This window comes from Taudactylus pleione, unplaced genomic scaffold, assembly GCF_031769625.1.
Source record: "Taudactylus pleione unplaced genomic scaffold, aTauple2 ptg000619l, whole genome shotgun sequence".
Classification (NCBI taxonomy): Eukaryota; Metazoa; Chordata; class Amphibia; order Anura; family Myobatrachidae; genus Taudactylus; species Taudactylus pleione.
The window spans coordinates 3,490,330-3,512,069 of NW_028285021.1; the positions used below are offsets into that span (position 1 = coordinate 3,490,330).

Consider the following 21,740-nt stretch of genomic DNA (forward strand, 5'->3'; position numbering starts at 1 on the left):
AGGTGGGTGTGTGCGCCTGTGGCCGGGTCGGGAGTCCGAGTCGGAACAGAGGAAGTGGCAGAGGTGTCTCCTCTGAGGGGACAGAGACCGTGATGGGTCCCCCGTGTCCAGGAGTCTACGCGGCAGAGGCTGGGCGGCCGCTGGTCATTCATTGTATCGTCAGATCTTTCCTGCTGCAGGAAAGATCTGTCGGTATCGTCCACGATCTGGCGGCATATCGTTCAGTGTGTATGCCTGAATTATATGTAGTTTGGATCTGCATGATGCTGCATACACGGATCAGGGATATCTGTGATGGATGCATCAAGATACAGATGTCCGCACGGACCAGTGAGATCTGTGCAGCAAGCAGCTGTGATAAAAGACACATATGAGGGACAGATTATTTATTTATTATTTATTTATTAACAGTTTCTTATATAGCGCAGCAAATTCCGTTGCGCTTTACAATTTGAATCAAGATTAACATTATACTGGGTTGTAAAAGACATACATACATGACATACATAAGGGTAAGAGGGCCCTGCTCACAAGCTTACAGTCTATAGGGAAATAGGTGTTGATACACAAGGAGAGGTGCTATTGCAAATTGGTGAGATTAGTGAGATCCGTCCATGCATCTGTTAAAAAAATATGTAAACAAAGTAAAAAAACAAAAAATGTCTTGCCCCCTTCCCCAAAGCACATCCAGCCCCGGGCTTTTCACAGCCGGTCCTGGTTGTGCTAAATACAAGGGACAAACAACGCAGGAGTCCCCTCAGCCGAGCTGGTTCTGGAAATATAGGGGACAAAAAGCGTAGGGGTTCCCTGTATTATCCATAACCAGCACCGGACCCTTTCTAGCGGGGGAGTAATGCAACAGCCAGGGGCTGATTATTTAAAAATGTGGTGCATTTGAAAGAATTAAAATATTGTCTTTTGCAGTAGAACTACTGGTCCCAGCAAGCCTCCCCCGCATGATGGTACTTGGAGAACCAGAAGTACCAGCATGCAGGACATTACGGACCTGCTGGTACCTGTAGTTCACCTGCAAAAAAATATTTAAAAAATGACAAGACTCACCGTGAAAGTAAAAGTTTATTCAAACATACATGCTCACTCACTATCTCACATACTCACCTATGTATCCCTGAAGCCAGTCACGTCCCCTCTCCAAGTAGATAATCCACGAATACCTGTAAAAAAAATTTCCTTACTCCCCTCACCTCCTATGCATGGATCAGTGAGTGCAGACAGACTGTTGGAGGCGGGGGAGTGGAGCCAAATACCGGCCAGCTGGGAGCTTTAGAGTTGAGTGACAAGCAGACTGCAGGAGGCAGGGCTAAACAGTGGCCAATCGGAGCCTGCAGACAGAGTGAGTGACAGACTGTGGGAAGCAAGGGGCGGAGCCACACGCAAGCCAGCCGGAGCCTGGAGAAAGTGACAACTATCTGGTGGGGGCGGAGCCACACGCCGCACTCATGGACGGAGGTGAGTACTCGTCACGGGTGGTGGGGGGAAGCAGAGCAGAGCGGAATACTACAGTGCGCCGGCGGCCAGCTTTTTAAAATAGCACTAATTTACTAACTGGCCGCGGCTGCAGGGGAATGGGTTGGCGGGCCCCTAGAAGCTTCGGGCCCTTGGGCATCTGCCCAACAAGCCCAGTGGAAGAGACAGGGAGCCACTGTATTGCACTGACAATAGTTGGTGCAATAAAGTTGTCATTTGTTGCAGCGCAGCGCACGTGACTTCATGACGTCACATGCGCTGCACCACTGAAAGACTGAGCAGAGAAACAGCGGCAGGCAGCCAGAAAACATAGAATAAGGTGAGGTAAGTGTGGGGCTGGAGGGACAGAAGGGGTCTTGGGATGAAGAGACAGAAGGGGGACTAGGGCTGGAGAGACCTGCCAGGGACCCGGGGATGGGGGGCCTCTAAAAAACAGGTTGTACAGGGCCCCATGATTTTTGTTGCCTGCCCTGTATATGGATCATCTATACATCCTACCTACATGCATTTTGCTTTGTTGGATCATTGACAGATCTCTTTGGGACATTATGGTTCCTGAAGCCACTTTGGAACCTATATCTGTCCTATTGAATGCTCCATACTACAGTACTTACAGCCTATTGGTCATTGCCAGTATTGCCTATTTCATTGACCATTGGATCATCAGGACTGCTAATTACTAGTTGCCTATTATTATATGTATATTGCTTTTTATGTGTATTTTTTATGAGTGTAATTTTATTAAATTAGCTGTAAATGACAATTTATCTCTTTATGCACTTCTGATGATACCAGCGCTCTGTGTGTGGGATTGTTTTTTTCCAGTCCAGCCCTGCACCCACAAAGTCATTTAAAAAAAAACATCCTGCAATATTAGGACCCTTAAGCTCACTACTTTTTAGGGATCCCTGGATCTGGTCACCACAGTCTTGATGGCGTGACCACAGGGTGCAGGAATATTGATTCAATTACATCTCCCAGCTCTTGTGCACGCTCTCTCTTATTTCTCTTTCATCCACTAGGGGACACTGGAGGTGCTTACGCTGGGGTATAGAGGCGTGGATAGCTGGAGCTGGCACTTTAAATAATTTAGAAGTGTGAAGCTCCTCCCCCTCTATGCCCCATCAGCCCTCAGTTTAGACAATGTGCCTCTAGGAGCTGGTCACATCATGCTGTGCTCCAGCAATACATTTATATTATTTAATTTTATTTTATTTTAAAGCATCTTTTACATTCCTATAGGTACCCTTCGCCACCTATCTAAAAGGTGGGGTCCGGGTACCTGGCGCCCTGGTGTTTTAACAAACATCAGGAAGGAGTGCACAGGGCTCATTTCCAAAGAGCTCCTGACAGCTCCTTACCGCCACAGCAAGTCTTCACACAGAAGAAGAGAAGACTGTGCTGACCTGCCAGAGAGAGACTACAGGGGACACGCAGTGAGTAAGAAACTGCACATCCCCCGGCTCCTGCTCCTGCTGTGTTAGGGAGGCTGTGTGTAATCACTACACGTAGCTCCCTGCTTCTCCCCTCTCCCTGCTGTCCAGTGCGAGCACATGTCAGCGCTGTGTTTAATTATGCATAGCGCAGTTGTAACAGCACTACAAGCGGCTCCCTGCCTCTCCCCTCTCCCACTGTCCAGCACTAGCACATGTCAGCGCTGTGTTTAATTATGCATAGCGCGGTGGTAACAGCACTACAAGCGGCTTCCTGCCTCTCCCCTCTCCCCGCTGTCCAGCGCTAGCACATGTCAGCGCATTTATTTATACATAGCGCAGTGAATCAGCGCTACAAGCGGCTCCCTGCTGCTTCTCCCCTCTCCCCGCTGTCCAGCGCTGGCACAGGTCGGCGCTGTGTTTAATTACAATAGCGCAGTTGAAACAGTGCTACATGCGGCTGCCTGCTTCTCCCCGCTGTCCAGCGCTGGCACAGGTCGGCGCTGTGTTTAATTACAATAGCGCAGTTGAAACAGTGCTACATGCGGCTCCCTGCTTCTCCCCTCTCCCCGCTGATGCACGCGGTGTAGTGCGGAGGGGGAGGTAATGGCTCATAACAGCCATAATGGTGGCCCTTTGGGGCATGAAGAAGGGGGCGGAGCCTAAACCTGCAGATGTTCTCTCTCTATACGCGGCAAGCGGCTGTAGAAAACAGCGTGGCTGCCGATCTTTAACTGTTAAATGCCTACATCTCTCCCTTATACAGGAAGAGTGCAGCATTCACAAGGCTGGATTCTCTTGCTCCCCATTTCTGGCTACATAATACACTGGGGTTGTAAGTGCAGGGAATCTGATCAGTGGGAAGTGAGTGGGGTGTATCTCCTCCTCTGTGTCCCAAGCCAGCCTTCTGTTTTCATTACTTCTGTTTGTACTCTGTCCCTCTGTGTGTGGTGACTGTGTGTATCCATGCCAAACAGAAAAGGCATCACAAAGGATGTTTGTCGGTTCTAAGGGTAACAACAAACTATCTAAGCTGCATGCCGCTGGGTCCACTTTATGTGATGCTTGTATAGCAATTGATCCACCTATGGCTAGTACTGCCTCGCTTGCACCTACATGGGCTGCTGACATGGTAGGAGTAATGACGGATTTAACGTCTGAGTTAGCTGAGACACGCAAGTCAGCCTCCCTGGGTTGCTGGGCTAACAAAGTCTATTGACACCCTGGTACAGGTAAGGGGTGCAGCTGTGTCCGCACCCTCCACTTCCTTACAGGGACCGACACAAAAGTGTCCTTTATCGGCTATTCTTCAGTTAGAAGAGTCTGACGAAGAATTCCTCACTACGGAGGATACTGAGGAAGGGGAACTGGAGGAATCATTACAAAACGATACCCCTCAAGAGTTAGAGTCCACCTCTCCTGGGGTGGAATTTCTAATTTTGACGGCCAGAAAAATCCTTAACTTACCTGAGGATGTAATTCCTGCATCCCAGGAGTGTGAAAGCGCTCGGCGGTTTTTCCATTCTCACTGCAGCTTCAACAGCAGTTCTCAGTGGCCTGGAAACAACCGGATAAACGGTTCCAAGTTCCGCGCCGGTTTTCGTCTAGCTACCCTTTTCCATCAACCATGATGGAGAAGTGGGAACCTCCCCCCTCCAGTAGATGCGTCCGTCTCCCGTCTCTCTAAGAAGCACTCCCAGTAGCCGGGAGCTACAGTACTAAAAGATCCTTTGGATCGTAAATTGGAGACAACGCTAAGATCTATCTATACTGCAGCAGGTGCTCAACTTAGGCCCACCCTTGTTACTACTTGGGTTAACAAAGCGGTGGTTTGCTGGGCTGACCAGTTGATTACAGGTACGCCTACTAGCAGAACATATCCGTGAGTCTGCAGTTTACCTGGGAGAAGCGTCAAAAGATATCAGTCAGATTAGTGCTTGCATATCTGTTTCTGCTATTTCGGGCCGCAGAGCCCTCTGGTTGCGCGCCTGGCAAGCGGACGCAGAATCCAAGCGGGCGGTAGAGGGTTTACTATTCAATGGCGACAGGCTGTTTGGCCCGGAATTAGACAAATGGATATCCCAAGCCACAGGGGGGTAAGTCTTCCTTCCTCCCGTCTACTGCACCGGCTCCCAGAAGACCTTACACTGGACCTTCGTTTTATTCCTTTTGTACGCCACATTCCTTTCGTGGTAGAGCCAGAGGTGCTCCCTTACAAGCAAGAGGAGGTAGAGGTCGCCCACACACGGTTGCATGTAGACAGGAGCCTAAACCAGCAAAAAAAACAGGTGGCATGACGGTCTAACGTCCCACCTGGGACCACCTACAGTGGAAGCCCACCTGAAAAAAAAAAAAAATTTTTTTTCAACAGGTCTGCTAATACCTGCAGACAAGGCCACAATTCTACAGGAGGCTATCCAGTCTCTAGTAGTATCTGTGGGAGTTCCGGTTCCAGAACGAGGTATGGGTTTTTTTACTCAGACCTGTTTGTAGTACCGAAGCCGGATGGTTCGGTCAGGTCCATCTTGAACCTCAAGTCATTGAACCTGTATCTGAAGATGTATCGGTTCAAAATGGAGTCTCTGCAGTCTGTTATTGCGAGCTTGGAACCAGGACAGTTCCTATTATCCCTGGATATTAAGGATGCCTATCTCCCGTTCCCATCTGGGAACCACACCAAGCCTTTCTGCGTTTCGCCATATTGAAAGATCATTATCAGTTTCGGGTATTGCCGTTCGGGTTTTCCTCGGCTCCCAGCATCTTCACCCAAATCATGTCAGTCATGATTGCTCTCCTTCAGTCAAAGGGAGTGAACATAATCCCTTATTTGGACGACCTGTTACTCAAGGCGAAATCAGCCTTACTGACCTTACTGATCTTAGATACGGCATCACAGAGGATCTTTCTTCCAATAGACAAAGCCCGGGATATCCGGTTGTTTGTTCAGCTGGTCCTCAGACCAAAGAAGGTTTCCCTACTTCTTTGTAGGCATCTCCTGGGGAACATAGTAGCTGCTTTCGAGGTACTACTGTTCGGGCGGTTCCACTCAAGGTTGTTTCAGCTGGACCTACTAACACAGGGATCAGGATATCATCTGCTTCTACATCGACAGATCAGTCTGAGCCCAGCTACCAGAGTAGCCCTTCTCTGGTGGACACAATCCACCAATCTTTTAGCGGGCCGAAGATTCGGAGTGTTGAACTGGATCATCGTAACAACGGATGCCAGCCTTCAAGGATGAGGAGCAGTAGCCCTTGATCATCACTTTCAGGGTCAATGGTCCCATCTAGAACAAAGGTGGCACATAAAGGTGTGAGAACAGAGCGATTTACAATGCTCTGATAGAAGAAATAAGAATTCTATCGCGATGGCCGTCGCGTACATCAGCCGCCAAGGAAGGCCTCTGAGTCGCATGGTCATGCGAGAAGTCAACTGGGCACAGATTACCTAAGCCGCCAGGATATTCATCCTGGGGAATGGAAGCTTCATCCAGGTGTGTTCAACGCGCTGATACGTCGATTGAGATGTCCTCATGGTGTCATGATTGAATCGTCCGCTCCCGGTTTACGTGTCAAGAACTCGACATCCGCAGGCAGAGGCAGTAGACGCTCTGACAGTTCCGTGGACCTACGACTTCGTTCACCTTTTTCCTCCGATTCCATTTCTTCCTCGACTGCTAAAGAGGATAAAACACGAGTCGGCCTCTGTCATTCTCGTGGCTCCGAACTGGCCAGGGAGAAGTTGGTTCTCGAACCTTCGGTCCCTATTGTCAGACGATCCATGGGCCTTTCCTCTGCGCCCAGATCTTCTATAGCAGGGTGGCTCTTGAAACCGATATCCTGAATGCAGAGGCCCCCAGACAGTTATTCCCACCATGCTATGCGCCAGGAAACCAGTTTCGGCTGCGCATTATCATCGCTTCTGGCGTTCTTATATCTCGTGGTGTTTCAGCCGGGATCATCCATCTAGGATTTTTCGGTTGTCCCGGTTTTCTGTTTTTTCTTCAGGCGGGTTTGGATTCTGGACTTCGTCTTGGAACTTTAAAGGTGCAGGTTTCTGCCTTTTCCATTTTCTTGCAACAAAACTTGCCCCTCATTCCTGAGGTGCAGACGTTTCTTCAAGGGGGAAACTTGTTTTGAATAAGTCCCGCTCCAGTGTCCAAAGGACTGGGTATGTACTTTATTATATTGTCTTAGGTTCAAACCTCATAAATTGCAGTAATCTTAATTTGAAAAAAGGTTTTAAATTACCTCTACTCTACTTTACTATATATTCCTCCTTTCGAAGTTTATGATGGTGGGTGCTACCATGATGCTAAAAAACATGGACAATTTTATTCAAGAAAAAAAGAAAGCATCCTATTTGGTGCACTCTGAACCAGCTATTTTAAAACTTATACTTTTATTGATATGTAATAAAAATGAGAATTGGTGAAATATTAAAATGCAGTAAGTGAAAAGTCAAGAAAAAAGTGTATTTAAAATATAACAGCTGCTATTTCATATGTAGATCTCAATTGTAGGCTCAAATGCTGTTGTAGTTATATATTTTAGTTATACTGATGGTTGAAGTTAAATTGACACATTAAAGTGCTGTGTTTATATAACAGACATGTTTCTAAATTAGTCCTATTAGTCTTTATTGACAGTAGATTTCTTTTATCAAACCAATGATATTTTATCTATTGCCTATCTACGTGACAAGTTTCAAGGCTGTTGTAAGAGCACAGCGCATATGAATTAAATTATAGGGAAAGAGAGGCAATGTCCCGCTTTCAGCCTCTTATTTATTAATATCGCTGTTCAATGCTTTATCTTTGATTTCAGACATTAATCAACAGGATGTTTAATTAATGTCTCTTCAAGGGTTCTTCCGCTTGCAGCCTCCTTTTGTACCTCCAGTAGTTCTCTGGGACTTGAACTTAGTGCTTCTGTTTCTTCAGTCGTCCATGTTTGAACCTTTGGAAGAGGTTGATATTAAGTACTTGTCTTGAAAGACGGTCCTCCTCCTGGCTCTAGCTTCGGCTCGTAGAGTTTGGGAATTGAGTGCTTTGTCCTATATGCCCCCTTACCTGGTGTTTCATGCAGATAGGGCAGAACTCTGGACGTTGACCGTCTTCCTTCCCAGGGTAGTGTCGGCTTTTCATATTCATCAGCCTATTGTGGTACCGTCTTTGGTGGAGGACTCTGGATGTTCTAACTTGGTGTGGTTAGAACTCTCCGCATCTATGTTGTCAGGACTACTTCCCTCCGTAAGTCTGAATTGTTTATTGTCCTCTCTGATGAGGTTCAGAGGGGTTGGCCAGCGTCTAAGCAGACTTCGTCACGTTGGATCCGGCCGACTATTCATCAGGCTTATGTTAGTGCCGACCGCCGGCCTCCTTCGTCCATTTCAGTTCATTCCACACGTTCTGTGGGTGCATCATGGTCGGCCGGTAGGGGAGCCCCCACGTCACAATTGTGTCGTGCTTCAACTTGGTCTTCAGTTCACACGTTTGTAAATTTTTACAGATTTGACACGTTTGCGGATTCAGCATCGTGTTGGCCGTCTTGTTCTGCAGGTGCCGCAGAGTGCTCCCGCCCATGGGGTAAACTTTGGAACATCCCCAGCGTAAGCACCTCCAGTGTCCCCTAGTGGATGAAAGAGAAAATGGGATTTTGGTACCTACCGGTAAATCCTTTTCTCTGATTCCACAGGGGACACTGGACGCCCACCTCAGCGCTCTCTGCCTGCCTGTTCGGTTGTTCCGTATGTTGTATGTTTTGGTTATTGTGTGTTCTCTTCCTTTTACTCTGCTTGTTCTTCATCTCCTCTCAGTCTTCATTTTCTAAACTGAGGGCTGATGGGGCATAGAGGGGGAGAAGCTTCACACTTCTAAATTGTTTAAAGTGCCAGCTCCAGCTATCCACGACTCCTATACCCCTGCGTAAGCACCTCCAGTGTCCCCTGTGGAGTCAGAGAAAAGGATTTACCGGTAGGTACCAAAATCCCATTTTTAGAGAAGTGCAAGTAGTGCGAGGATCTATTTCACTCTGAGATCTCATAGCTGAGCTAACTAAATAACATGGCTCATTATAATACAAGGCGGGAAATCTTTACAACGGAAGATAAACGCCGTTCCGTATCGTTTCTATAAACAGTGCCCAAAAACATTCCTCTGATAAGAAACAAAATCCAATAGACCAGTGTTGGTCATTAAAAATAAAACATTACTGCTGATTTAGAATCTATTGTTTGTTTGTTTACGTCAATTGTAAAGTGTTAACCTTTTCAGTTTACCTTAATTGCACACTGTACAAAACTACACACAATGGGGGCAGTTCAATTAACATTGATTGCAGGTGTTTCGACCGTTCCTCCATCAGCTCATGGGGTGCACAGAAAACTGTGTGATGTTGGTTTACCATAATTCTCGGTGATGTGTGCAGCCACACATTGAGGAGAATTGAATTGCCCCCATGGATGAATGACTCCTCCATTTGACTCCAGCCCATTTGGCTTTCAGTTCATGTGGATATCTACTCTTCGTGTGCGTACACACTGGGCGATTAAAGTGGACGACTGAACGATAACGATATCGCTATCGTTCAGTCGTCCACTTTATCGTCCATTTTTAACACAAAAAAGATGAACGACGACGCGCGTTCCCGCGGGTCGTTCGTCATCATCGTTCATCGCGCTGATATGCAGGCCAACCTGACGACCTCGTCAGGTTGCTGCATGTCGGGGAATGGGTGAGAGAGCCCGGCGCTGAACGATATCGCTAATGATATCGTTCAGCGGCTGTGCTCAATGTCATGAATGACATTGAGCACAGCCTGCCGGGGGCACACTAGACGATATCGCTCAGGGAGCATATCGTCTAGTGTGTATGCACCTTAAGTAATCCTACAGTCTTGGTGTTGGATTCAATTAGACACATGCTGCCTTACTGTTGCTGAGAGTTCTCGCGCCTCCATAGGCTGCGAGCAGAAATCCGCTAGCGGATGGTAGCGAGCGAAGCCACCGTAACACTTCCACGACTAGCTGAATCCGGCACTTGGTGTGATAGACCTCATGTCTTCCTTTTAATTTGTTTCTATTTATCAATATATTTTTATAATCGTGCTAGTGAAAAAAAAATAATAATTTCCTGTCCTTGAACTGTACAATAAATATATTGACATGAAAATGTATTATTTTCTTCCAAACCCTATGCTGTATCCCAGTACATCTACAGAGTTGATATTACTGTAATAGAGAAAAGCAGTTAGTACGTGATATAGGCTAGTTGTTGGCTTAGACGTAAACTATAGTCCATTCTATATAATGAGTGACATTAATCAAACATAACAGTTAATGAAACTGCACTCTTTTTAATCATTATAAAAATCTGCAAATTAAAAACTGTATATTTCTATATTTATTTTGCCTAAACCTGAAAATACATACATTTAAGAAGTCGCAAATTTATTTCAAGCAACACCCTGTACAAATATTAGCTAATGATTAAACATATGGTTTAATAATGTTTACTACAAGTTATGCGAAAGAACTCCTACCACACATTTATCATTTATACATGTCTAAGAATTTGTTAGATTTGTATTACAAATTCTAACTGTGGATTGCTAAATATTACTGGGGTTATCACAACTTTTGTAGACCTCAATGGTTAACAAGTTTCACCAGCTACTAAGCAAACCAAACCTTACACATCACTGAAACGTATGTCACTCGGGCAGAGTGCTGCATGCTAGTAGAGGTGGTTGTTGTATTATCATTAAACTCATATCACCGTATAACAGACAGCTGTTATTACTATATACTTTTTCTCAGCAGGTTTTATAAGGTGTAACCAAAGCAAATACACAGCTGCTTGACACTTCTGAAATAGTCTGCAGGTTCTACCCCTCCTGTGCTCGAAGTACTGACCAAGTCACGCACAGGCCGCACAGTGGGCCTGATTCAGCATGCACTGCTGAACGCAGATCCCCGATGGTCAGGAATCTGCGCTGGTGCCAGACCCGTTCTGCTCATGTGCAAAGCAGGTCTGCGATTCCCCCACGCAGACTGTCATTGATTTGACAGTCTGCTGCTCTTTGTGGGTGGGGAGGGGGCGGCAACAGCCTCAGTTTCCCGAAACAGAGGCGTGTCGCCACCATTGGGGGGGTGGGAAGAGGCCAGGATCTCCGTCAGCTGACGGAGATTTCCTGCCCTCTTTCTCTCATCTGCGACAGCCGGCTTGCGTAACCCCATGGGTCACTTAGTCAGCCGATGTTCCCGCAGATTATCCGATGCGTTGTACAAAGCAGCTCGGATAAGTAATGCATGTAGGAGTCATTGTGCCTTCTGCTGCCTTGGAAATAATTGCAAGGACGGAATTGCAAAGCTGCTTGCGTGCAGCTTTGTAATTCTGTACTGAGCTGAATCAGGCCCTGTGACACTACAAGTACCGGGCAGGAATGTGCAGCTTATGTGACTTGTACATCACTGGGAGCACTTTAGTGCATGCAGTATGAATCGTGCAAACACTATTGTTATATTACTTGTATATGGGATGTAATCGCTATCCCGACGGTCAGGATGTTGGTGGTCAAAATCCCGGCTCCAGAATCCCGATCACTGACATCCCATCTTGTAGTATTAGGGTTAGGCACTAGGGTTAGGGTTAGGCTGTGGGAAGGTAGAGTTGAGGTTACACTGCGGGGGAGGGTTTGGGTTAGGCTGTGGGATGGTAGAGTTGGGGTTACACTGTGGCCGAGGGTTTTGGTTAGGCTGTGGGAGGGTAGAGTTGGGGTTACACTGCGGGGGAGGGTTAGGGTTAGACTGTGGGAGGGTAGAGTTGGGGTTACACTGCGGGGGAGGGTTAGGGTTAGGCTGTGGGAGGGTAGAGTTGGGGTTACACTGCGGGGGAGGGTTAGGGTTAGGCTGTGGGAGGGTAGAGTTGGGGTTACACTGCGGGGGAGGGTTAGGATTAGGCTGTGGGAGGGTAGAGTTGGGGTTACACTGCGGGGGAGGGTTAGGGTTAGGCTGTGGGAGGGTAGAGTTGGGGTTACACTGCGGGGGAGGGTTAGGGTTAGGCTGTGGGAGGGTAGAGTTGGGGTTACACTGCGGGGGAGGGTTAGGGTTAGGCTGCTGGAGAGAAGAGTTAGAGTTACTTCTGAAAGTCTGTCGGGATTCTGACTGTCGGGAATGCCGCTGTCTGTATTCTGACTGTCTACATCCTGTCCACCGGGATCCCGTACCCACATATTGCCACGTTTATATAAAACTGCTTTGCACTGCTCCCCATATAAATGTTTGATTGTATTTTATGTGCAAAGATTACTACTATTGCAGACCAATAAAAATAGAATGACATAGTATTGTATGCTATGCTTGTGCCTGCTCAGTAGTTGTCTCCTCTTGCAGGATGCATATTCAGAGATTGCCTACTTGTTTGCCGAGTTTTTCCGTGATCTGGATATTGTTCCATCTGACATCATTGCTGGGCTCGTCCTCCTACGTCAGAGACAGAGGGCAAAACGTAACGCAGTGCTCGATGAGGTTTGTCCTGCGGGAAAGTTAAACAATGGGACTGCATAGAATGGGGTCTAGTGACTTACTGAGTGAAATGCGCGTCATAATCTAATCCGCACTCTTTACTCTTCTTTCAGGCTAATAATGACATTCTGGCTTTCTTATCTGGCATGCCTGTCACCAGAAAAACAAAGTACCTGGACCTAAAAAATACTGTGAGTACCACAACTTCCACTACAGTACAGCTATATCCGAGTCGTGGCTCCTACTAAAACTCTCTCTCTTTCACTCCAGCAAGAGATGCAGCGATACAAGGAGGTTTGTTATTACATGCTCTTCGCACTGGCAGCATATGGTTGGCCCATGTACTTGATCCGGAAACCAACTTGTGGCATTTGCCGATTGGCGGGTGCATGCTCGTGAGTTGTTCCTGATTTTTTTTCTTTTTGTTTTCATGAATTTTATTCACTTTTGCTATTTTACACTTCTTTTTTTTTTATTTACCTTTTTTTTGCTTTCTTTGCTCGTTTTTAATTTTTGAGATTTTTTTGTTGGTGTTTTTTTTATGCAGTGACTATACTTTGTCTTTTTAACCTGGCACTGATATTTCTCCCCCTTCTCCTCCTTGTTTCTGCATATTGATGGTATGACGTCCTTAGCAGCTGCTGCTGCCTCTGCTCTTCTCGCCCTCGCTTTGCCCCCGGAGTTACCATCGAGGAAGATAACTGCTGTGGTTGTAATGCAATTGCCATAAAGCGCCACTTCCTGGATGAGAACATGAACATGGTGGACATTGTGTACACTTCATGTCATGATGCGGTCAGTTTCCTTCCCTGCTCATCTTCCTTCCCACATTCTTTTTGCACCAGACTGTGAATGATCTGGTGCATCTACAAAGGGGTTATTGGTATAAGATGATAATAGAATACAGCACAATATTTAGAGACCTCTATTGATGATAATACATAGTTATGGAATGAATCTGCATGTATGGCTTATTCCCTCTGTAGGTATTTGCTGTGTCTTAAGTTACATTTTCGGTTAGCCTGTAACCTCATTCTCTCTTTACAGGTTTATGAAACCCCATTCTTTGTGGCAGTAGATCATGATAAAAAGAAAGTGGTGATAAGTATACGTGGGACACTCTCTCCTAAGGTATGACGCTAAAGTCAGATTTCATGTGATGCACACTTGCAGGTATATGCTAGAAAGCTGACTCTTCATTTTCCCAGGACGCCTTGACAGACCTTACAGGAGATGCAGAGCGCCTACCAGTGGAAGGTCACCATGGTACATGGTTGGGGCACAAGGTAGACAGATCTGTTGAGCTTTCAGTTACTATCTCTAAAGCGCTGCGTAATAGGCGGGCAATATATGAAGTTTAATAATGGGTGATAATGGGCAACACAGATGGTGTAATGGGCAGCACAGACGATGTAATGGTTAGCGTTACTGCCTCACAGCACTGAGGTTGTTGGTTCGATACCCACTACGGCCCTACCTGTGTGGCGTTTGTATATTCTCCCTGTGCTTGCGTCAATTTCCTCCGGGTGCTCCCGGTGGAAACTTCCTCCCACACTCCAAAAATATACTGGTAGGTTAAGTGGCTCCTACCAAAAATTAACCCTAGTGTGTATGTGCGTGAGCATGTGGTAGGGAATATAGAGTGTAAGCTCCACTGGGGAAGGGATGGATGTGAATGGCCGAATATTCTCTGTAGAGCGCTGCGGAATGTGTGTGCGCTATATAAATAACTGGTAATAAATAAATAAATATTCTGTAACAGAGGTTCTGTGTGAAAGTGAGTAAAATTATCCTTTTAAATGGCATTAACTCCATATTCTAAATAAGAAGAAAAATGTAAAATTATTATCGGGTCTGTACCAAACTAATGATATGGTTTACAAAGGATCCTAAAATCATACTATATTTATAAAAACCGTTTTACTTCTTGGAAAAGTGTTTTTAACAACATATTCATTAAGACTATGTTAGCAATTTTTTTTTTTTTTTTTTTATAAGGATACTTTTTATGACTTTTTGCTGAAACCTCAAACATGCTTTTAGGTCTCATACCCACCTGCGGTTGTTAATGCATGTTACAGGCGTTTTTGCGGTAAAAAACTAATGTAAAACGCCAGTTAATAGGTTGCCTTCAGAAGACTTTTGATCTGTTAAGTCATCAAGTTACACTACTCTTAGTATGTTGGTTATATCTCACGCTTGTGTCAGCCAATATAACTTTTAACCTGATTATTTTGCAATATTTGTATCAGTCATGCTTGTGTGAGATCATACACATATCCCAAATTAGAGCCATTTCACCAGCGTGGGTGACCCTTTGGGACTGAGAGATCAGTGACACGCACTTTGCCCTTCTAGTGATGTCACCCTTGTCAATGGTATGGCCATGAACTTCTGCCTAGCTCTGTGCTGGGGGTGGGGAGGACATTCCCTTTGCTCATATGAGGCTGTATGGTCACGCATGCGTCTTGCTGTTAACAGGGAATGGTTCTCTCTGCTGAGTACATTAAGAAAAAGTTGGAGCAAGAAATGGTGCTTTCCCAAGCATTCGGCCGAGACCTGGTAAGTTACACATTGGGCACATGTACTGTAGAAAGGACTGCATTAAGTGTATAATATGTGAAGAATTTTTTATATGAGGTGGTTATGTGCGGTTGACTCTTGAACTAAAGCTAGTATAGGATATGGTTTCCCGATACAGAAACACCTCTGAGACCAGTAAGTAAGCATGTGGAGGGATGTCCATGATGCTTTATTTGCAGAGTGAGTTTGAGGTGTTAGTGTTCTCTCATACTGTAGCCCTTGCAGATGTCTCTCATTTCATGAGCTCAGATAGTGGCAGCTATAGGTGATAATAAGTTACATCTTATTCTTCCTTTGTCATCAGGGCCGTGGAACAAAACACTACGGCCTAATCGTGGTGGGCCACTCACTGGGAGCTGGCACTGCTGCTATTCTTTCCTTTCTGCTGCGCCCACAGTACCCATCCCTGAAGTGTTTTGCTTACTCTCCACCAGGGGGCCTCCTCAGGTACATAATGCTCAGGGTTTATGAAAGAACTCTTCTGCAGGATGGCATTTGTAAGCTACACTAATGCCAATTAATGCTTTACAGTGAGGATGCCATGGAATATTCAAAGGAGTTTGTTACATCTGTAGTTCTGGGAAAAGACTTAGTTCCAAGGTAAATGTTTCCCAGCTGTTGTCTGACCTACGTGCTAGAGAGAATATGGGACTTACACTGCTCTTACCTTCCCTAGGATTGGTTTATCTCAGCTTGAAGGTTTCCGCAGGCATCTTCTAGATGTTCTTCAGAGGAGTAACAAGCCAAAGGTTAGACGTTGGCCTGAAACCTTCTACTCCTGGAGTCCAGAATGTTTGTTGATTTTCTGTTTATGCAATTCTGTTGTGTTGCTTCTATAGTGGCGGATCATTCTGGGGGGCACAAAGTGTATACCTAAATCAGAACTCCCTGATGAGTCCGAGGGGATAACCGTGCCCAGTAATCGTCTCTGGACCCACCCCAGTGACCTGACCATAGCACTCTCTGCCAGCACGCCGCTCTACCCTCCTGGACGGATCATTCATGTTGTGCATAATCATCCTGCTGAGCAGTGCTGGTGAGTGCCAGGACGTGAGTCCAGTCATTGGTCTCCTATTCTGTGTGTGTATGGGATCATAATACATTTTCCTTTATATTATACAGTTTCTGGGATCAAGAGGAGCCAACATACTTTGCCATTTGGGGAGACAACAAAGCGTTTGAGGAAGTAATCATCTCACCGGCCATGCTGCATGAACATCTCCCACACGTAGTTATGGAAGGACTGAACAAGGTGAGGGGGGTTACAGTCCTAATGGACAAATTACTTTAGCAGGATTTCTACCTAAACTTATTTTAAAGCTTCACTCAATAATACTATAGATCCACTGTTGCTAAATTCAGCAGGGTTATGATAGTTCATCAACAACAGAGCCGGAACTAGACTTTTTGGTGCCCTGTGCCAGAAAGCGCATTGGCGCAACCTCCTATTTTTCAAATAGGGATATAAAGCACTGGAAAAAGGGCCATGGCCTCATGGGGAAGGGCCAGGGAAGCGATAGGGGAGGCCAGGAGATGCTGGGGATAAAATAAGAGGAAGCTAAAAGTGAGAATGATAATAAACAGGAAAATTGACAGGCCCAAACAGCGCCTGCCCTGCAGTGCCCTGTGCCACGGCACAGGTCGCACTTCCCTAGTTACGGCCCTGATCAACACTATAGGATAATTTCCATACCTTTCCTGCTCTTCAGCTTCCTCTTATGTGAAATTCTATCAGCCAAACAACAAAATATTTGTGAACACAGGCAGTGGCGGGCTGGGCAGGGTGCCATGTGCCCCCGGGCCACAGCGTGTAATGCGGGCCGTGGGCAGTCTGTGTCACTGTGATACAGACTGCACCGCGCGTGTAGCGCTGACCGGACGGAGTTCGGTCAGCGCTACACAAGTGACAAACACACCGGCAGCTGTGTGTTTGTTTTGATCAGCAGCCAATGAGAGTCTGTCAGACTCTCATTGGCTGCTGCTGCGCCCACTGCAGGAGCCACTCCATTTTCCGGCTCCCGCAGTGGGCAATGGGAGAGGCGTCATGATGTCATGACGTCTCTCTCATAATGCAGAGCGGCCCGGCCCCAGAGGATGACAGATAGAGGAGCGGACGGCGATGGCGGGAGCAGGGATTGAGGTAAGTGGGGTTTTTTTTATTACGCGTGTCTACTGGGGGAGGGGCGGGCACTACAAGGGGGGGACTACTACTTCTGGGGGCACTACAAGAGGGGAACCACTACTGGAGGCACTGCAAGAGGGGGACTACTACTACTGGGGGCAATACAAGGGGGGGACTACTACTACTGGGGGCACTACAAAGGAGGAACCACTACTGGAGGCACTGCAAGGGGGGGGGACTACTACTACTGGGGGCAATACAAGGGGGGGACTACTACTACTGGGGGCACTACAAGGGGGGGGACTACTACTACTGGGGGCACTACAAAGGGGGAACCACTACTGGGGGCACTACAAGAGGGAGGGACTACTACTGGGGGAACTACAAGAGGGAGTCCACTACTGGGGGGCACTACAAGGGGGGGACCACTACTGGCGGCACTGCAAGGTGGAGACCACTACTGGGGATTATTACTGGGGGGACTACAACTGGGGGGACTACAAGGGGGGGGACTACTAGTACAAGGGGGGACTACTACTCCTACTAGGGGCACTACAAGGGGGGACTACTACTACCAGTGCCACAAGGGGAGGGGACAACTACTAGGGGCACTGCATAGGGGGGAGGGGACTACTACTAGGGCCACTACATAGGGGGGAGGGGACTACCACTGGGGGCACACTGCATCGAGGGACCACTGCTGGGGGCTCTATAAAAAGGCCAATAATGGGGGTACTGCATAGGGGGGAGACTACATCTGGGGCCACTATTTAAGGGGCACTGCCTAAGGGTTACCACTATTGGGGGCACTGCATGGGGGGTGGACTGCTACTGGGGGCACTATATAAGGGGCACTGCATAGAGGGTACCACTACTGGGGGCACTATATAAGGGGCTTACTACTAGGGGCACTGCACAGGGGGGACCACTACTGGGGGCACTGTATAAGGGGCACTGCATAGGGGGGATCACTAGTGGGGGCACTACTGGAGGCCTGCATAAGGGGGTCCTCTCCTAGGGCACAGGGGGGCACTGCATATGGGCACCACGATGGAGCTGCCCCTAATCTTTATTTTTACTTTACATTAATCCCATATGGACCCGCCTCCTCCCTGGAACACTTGAGGGGGGGGGGGTGCCGTAGCACGCATGTTCTTCGGGCACCCTGGCTACACGCTACTCCTCTGCCAGGGCCCCCTCGCATGCATTTTCCCCCCAGGCTAAAAGTTGCCAGCCAGCCCCTGAACACAGGGACCCCAAGGCCGATCTGACATGCTTCAGAAATGTCTTCCTATGCAGCCATCTTGATTTGTGTCATTGCACTGGTAACTTAAGAACTGCTAAAGACCGCTAAACCTGAAAGTCACCTTATGTAACCATTCCAGTACTTTAAGAAATAATGTTTCATATTGTAATTAAATTTGTTATACAGCTGAGTGTAAACTATTGTCTCCAGTTATCAGAAATGTTTTTTAAAAATGCCCACTGCTCCCCTGGAATACTGACATGAGAAATAGACCACAAGGGGGCGCAGTCATAATAGGACCTGCTGAGAACGGGTTTATGCATGAAGAATGTATACTCGTAGCTGATAGCATTCATATCAAAGGGAATAATAGAAATTGTATTAACAGGACCCCGAAGATAATCAATTGGGATGAAACATTGATTTAAATCACGGTGTTATTGCAGTTAGGTTAGCGTGATGAAGGGGGCAGTATCAACCCACAAAAAAACCTGCTTTGATAAGTATCTAACTAACATAGGCAATATAGTTGACAGTTGCCCTGATTCAGCATGGATCGCTATTCTGCTTAAACGCACACAACGCAGTTGCTAATATCAGCGGTGATATGTAAATGTTTGCATTCGCATTGAGGTCGCAGCCTGACCTAAGAACGCCCACTTCCCCTTACTGACATCCGTATACTTTGACAACATAGCTTAACAATTGGTAACATCGGAACCATACGCACAGTTGAGGCAGGTCAGACCTCTTTCAGGATTTGCTGACTTCAGCGCAAGCTATGAGGCCTTAGGGTACGTATGGTATCGCTGTGGATAATGCACACCCTGCAACACCGTCCCAACACACTGGCACGCCTGTGTTCGCACGACCATTCCCACCTCCATCACCACCCACAAACGGCACTTCCTGTCAATCACTCTGCCATGGGTCTGCGTAGCCTCTGCGATCGCAGTCCCGATCGCAATGGTTAGTTCACGCACTGTGATGCATTCGCAGAACGCAACAATCGGCCGCTTGTGGGCGTATAAGCAACTGCGTTCCTTGCTGAATCAGGCCCAGTGTTAGTAGTAGCTCTTTTAGGCAAAGTAACTTTGTATTTTAGGTTTGTGGTCTTGTAAAGCCCACAGTACATACACAGTGGAAGGAATTCTAACAAAACCCAACATTTTAAATATACAGATGTTAGACATGGTCATGTGGTGACATGTATTGGGATTATTGATGAGTCTGTGCATTGTAACTTGTATGTTTGTGGAAATACAGAGAGAGACGTTTGTGTTATTGCTAGATGTATGGGAGATTCAGCGTTTCAAAAAAAGTTTATGATGTTTTCATTACCAATAATACCTAAACAGTAAATTCATTCATCCATTTAAAAATGGGCGCTACAACGGGTTGGGTTTATGTGGGTATTAAATACACCCCGAGTCCTCAGAATAAGCAGGCGTTACAGGCCACCACTGTGGGTCAGCTTCCGATCGAGTACACACCTCACAAAGTGTATTACACAAATAGAAGTCATTTAATCAGTTTATAAGGAACAGAGGTCCTCTGTATCAGGCAGCTGTTCTTCATAAATGGGTTAAGCTGCTTGGGAAGGAACGTCCGGTAATTTTTGTTATATAATATTTTGTATAATGAGTGGCTTTTGCTGCTCATTTTCTTTTGTTGGTTCGTCAAGTGTAGGATTCCTGTTATGCTTCTATGACCGGTGTCTCCTGAACAGGTTTTGGAGAATTATAACAAGGGCAAGACTGCCCTCCTCTCAGCTGCCAAGGTGATGGTGAGTCCAACAGAGGTGGATCTGAACCCAGAACTGATCTTTCACCAGCCACCACACCTGTCTCCCCCGATCTTGGAGGTGATACCCGCCATCATGCCTGGGACAAATGCCAATAGGAGGAACAGTAGCACCAAGTAAGACTCAGATATTGTATGACATTTAGTAAGTCCCGTATGCTGCAGAGCTGTCAGTAAGTGATGTGTCCTGCAGCATCTTGGGCTCTATTCTTACTGTATTAACACACTTGAGTGGGAACTTGTTCTTTAATTTTTCCACTTCCCCCTACTGTACCTTTCTTCTCCCCTCTTACGCATGTCTCTTGTCCTCATTATTCAGGGTCCTGTGTGATCTGATTTCTCTTTGTTCGCCTGTGTAATGGACACTGTTCTGTCACTTTTTCTTGCATTACCATGGCCAGTTTGTGTCGTGATTAGTAATCTCATCTGTGAGTTTTTCAACATTTATTATATTCGTAATTCATTTGCTTGTTGTATGTACCACCTGCCATTATTTACGAAGCTTTTGTGTCCTCAGTCTCCCCATAAGTTCCATCATGATCCCATCTTTCCTGAGTTTCTGTGTCGGTGGCTTGTCCTGTGAGTAGCTCTTAGTGCTGCCCGTCCTGCTGTAGGATCTGTGACACTGCTCTTCCTCTCAATGTGAGGATGGATTGTATGTACGTTATACATACCTATTTGCCTTCAAGTTTGCGCAGAATATCAAGTGAGCAATACGGAACAGAAAGAAAAATGTTCTGTGTAAATTAACTTATAAGTGTCTAATATCCGACAATTATCTGCAATTTCTCCAGGGTCAAACTTAATATCTATCCATCTATCTATCCATCCATTCCTGCCTTTGATGTCCTTAGGCATTTTCCAAATGTGATCAAAAACATTAAATTGCACTCTTCTAAGCTGCTGTGATGTCACTGGTTGTGTCCTGTCCACACAGTTAATGTGTCAGAGCATGATTGTAAACCTGTCAGTCACTCACTATCTGCTCAATTACTGAAGCCCATTTATCCTAACATTTCAGAAGAGGAATTAAAAGAACACGGTGGTTATTATTTAGTAATGTATCCAAACCAAACAATCATTTAATGTATCTTGATCAGCTCAGTTATACACAATCATTTGAATAATTATTAATGTTCATTAGTGGCATTACTTTATATACTTCTATGAAAAGGATATTTTTCATATAGATATTTGCTCTGAACAGAGAAAACCTCATGGGTGGTAGTGCTGATTAGTGAGATGTACCTGGTAAAACTGGTAATGTGCTGTGCTGTATATTTTGACCAATAAACCTGAAAATGGAAGAGTGGTTTAAAGCTGATCTTACTGCTCCACAGGGTGCAAATAAATGATGCAGCTCATCATGTAATGTCCAGCTTCCACCTTGTTTTGTAGTCCTATAGAATACACTATAATGTGGGAGGAAACTGCTGGCTGAACTGCAGTATTTATCACCATTATCCAGGAGGCTGTGCAGCAGCAGCAGGGTGTGTGGTGAGCATAATGGGTTGAATTACAATGGTAGATTCCTCTATTG

General features: G+C 46.2%; 1 protein-coding gene across 2 annotated transcripts in view; it reads left to right on the forward strand.

Annotated features, from left to right (window-relative positions):
• DAGLA (diacylglycerol lipase alpha) overlaps positions 1 to 21,740 on the forward strand; it is a 47,990-nt gene that overhangs the window by 19,454 nt on the left and 6,796 nt on the right. For both annotated transcript variants that reach the window (XM_088454531.1, XM_088454530.1), the window contains exons 7-19: positions 12,315 to 12,449; positions 12,560 to 12,637; positions 12,717 to 12,841; positions 13,082 to 13,241; positions 13,494 to 13,577; positions 13,655 to 13,732; positions 14,928 to 15,008; positions 15,334 to 15,476; positions 15,561 to 15,629; positions 15,706 to 15,778; positions 15,869 to 16,065; positions 16,152 to 16,281; positions 20,127 to 20,317. In XM_088454531.1, coding sequence (XP_088310657.1) covers positions 12,315 to 12,449; positions 12,560 to 12,637; positions 12,717 to 12,841; positions 13,082 to 13,241; positions 13,494 to 13,577; positions 13,655 to 13,732; positions 14,928 to 15,008; positions 15,334 to 15,476; positions 15,561 to 15,629; positions 15,706 to 15,778; positions 15,869 to 16,065; positions 16,152 to 16,281; positions 20,127 to 20,317 — 1,544 coding nt within the window. The remainder of the gene's footprint in view (positions 1 to 12,314; positions 12,450 to 12,559; positions 12,638 to 12,716; positions 12,842 to 13,081; positions 13,242 to 13,493; positions 13,578 to 13,654; positions 13,733 to 14,927; positions 15,009 to 15,333; positions 15,477 to 15,560; positions 15,630 to 15,705; positions 15,779 to 15,868; positions 16,066 to 16,151; positions 16,282 to 20,126; positions 20,318 to 21,740) is intronic.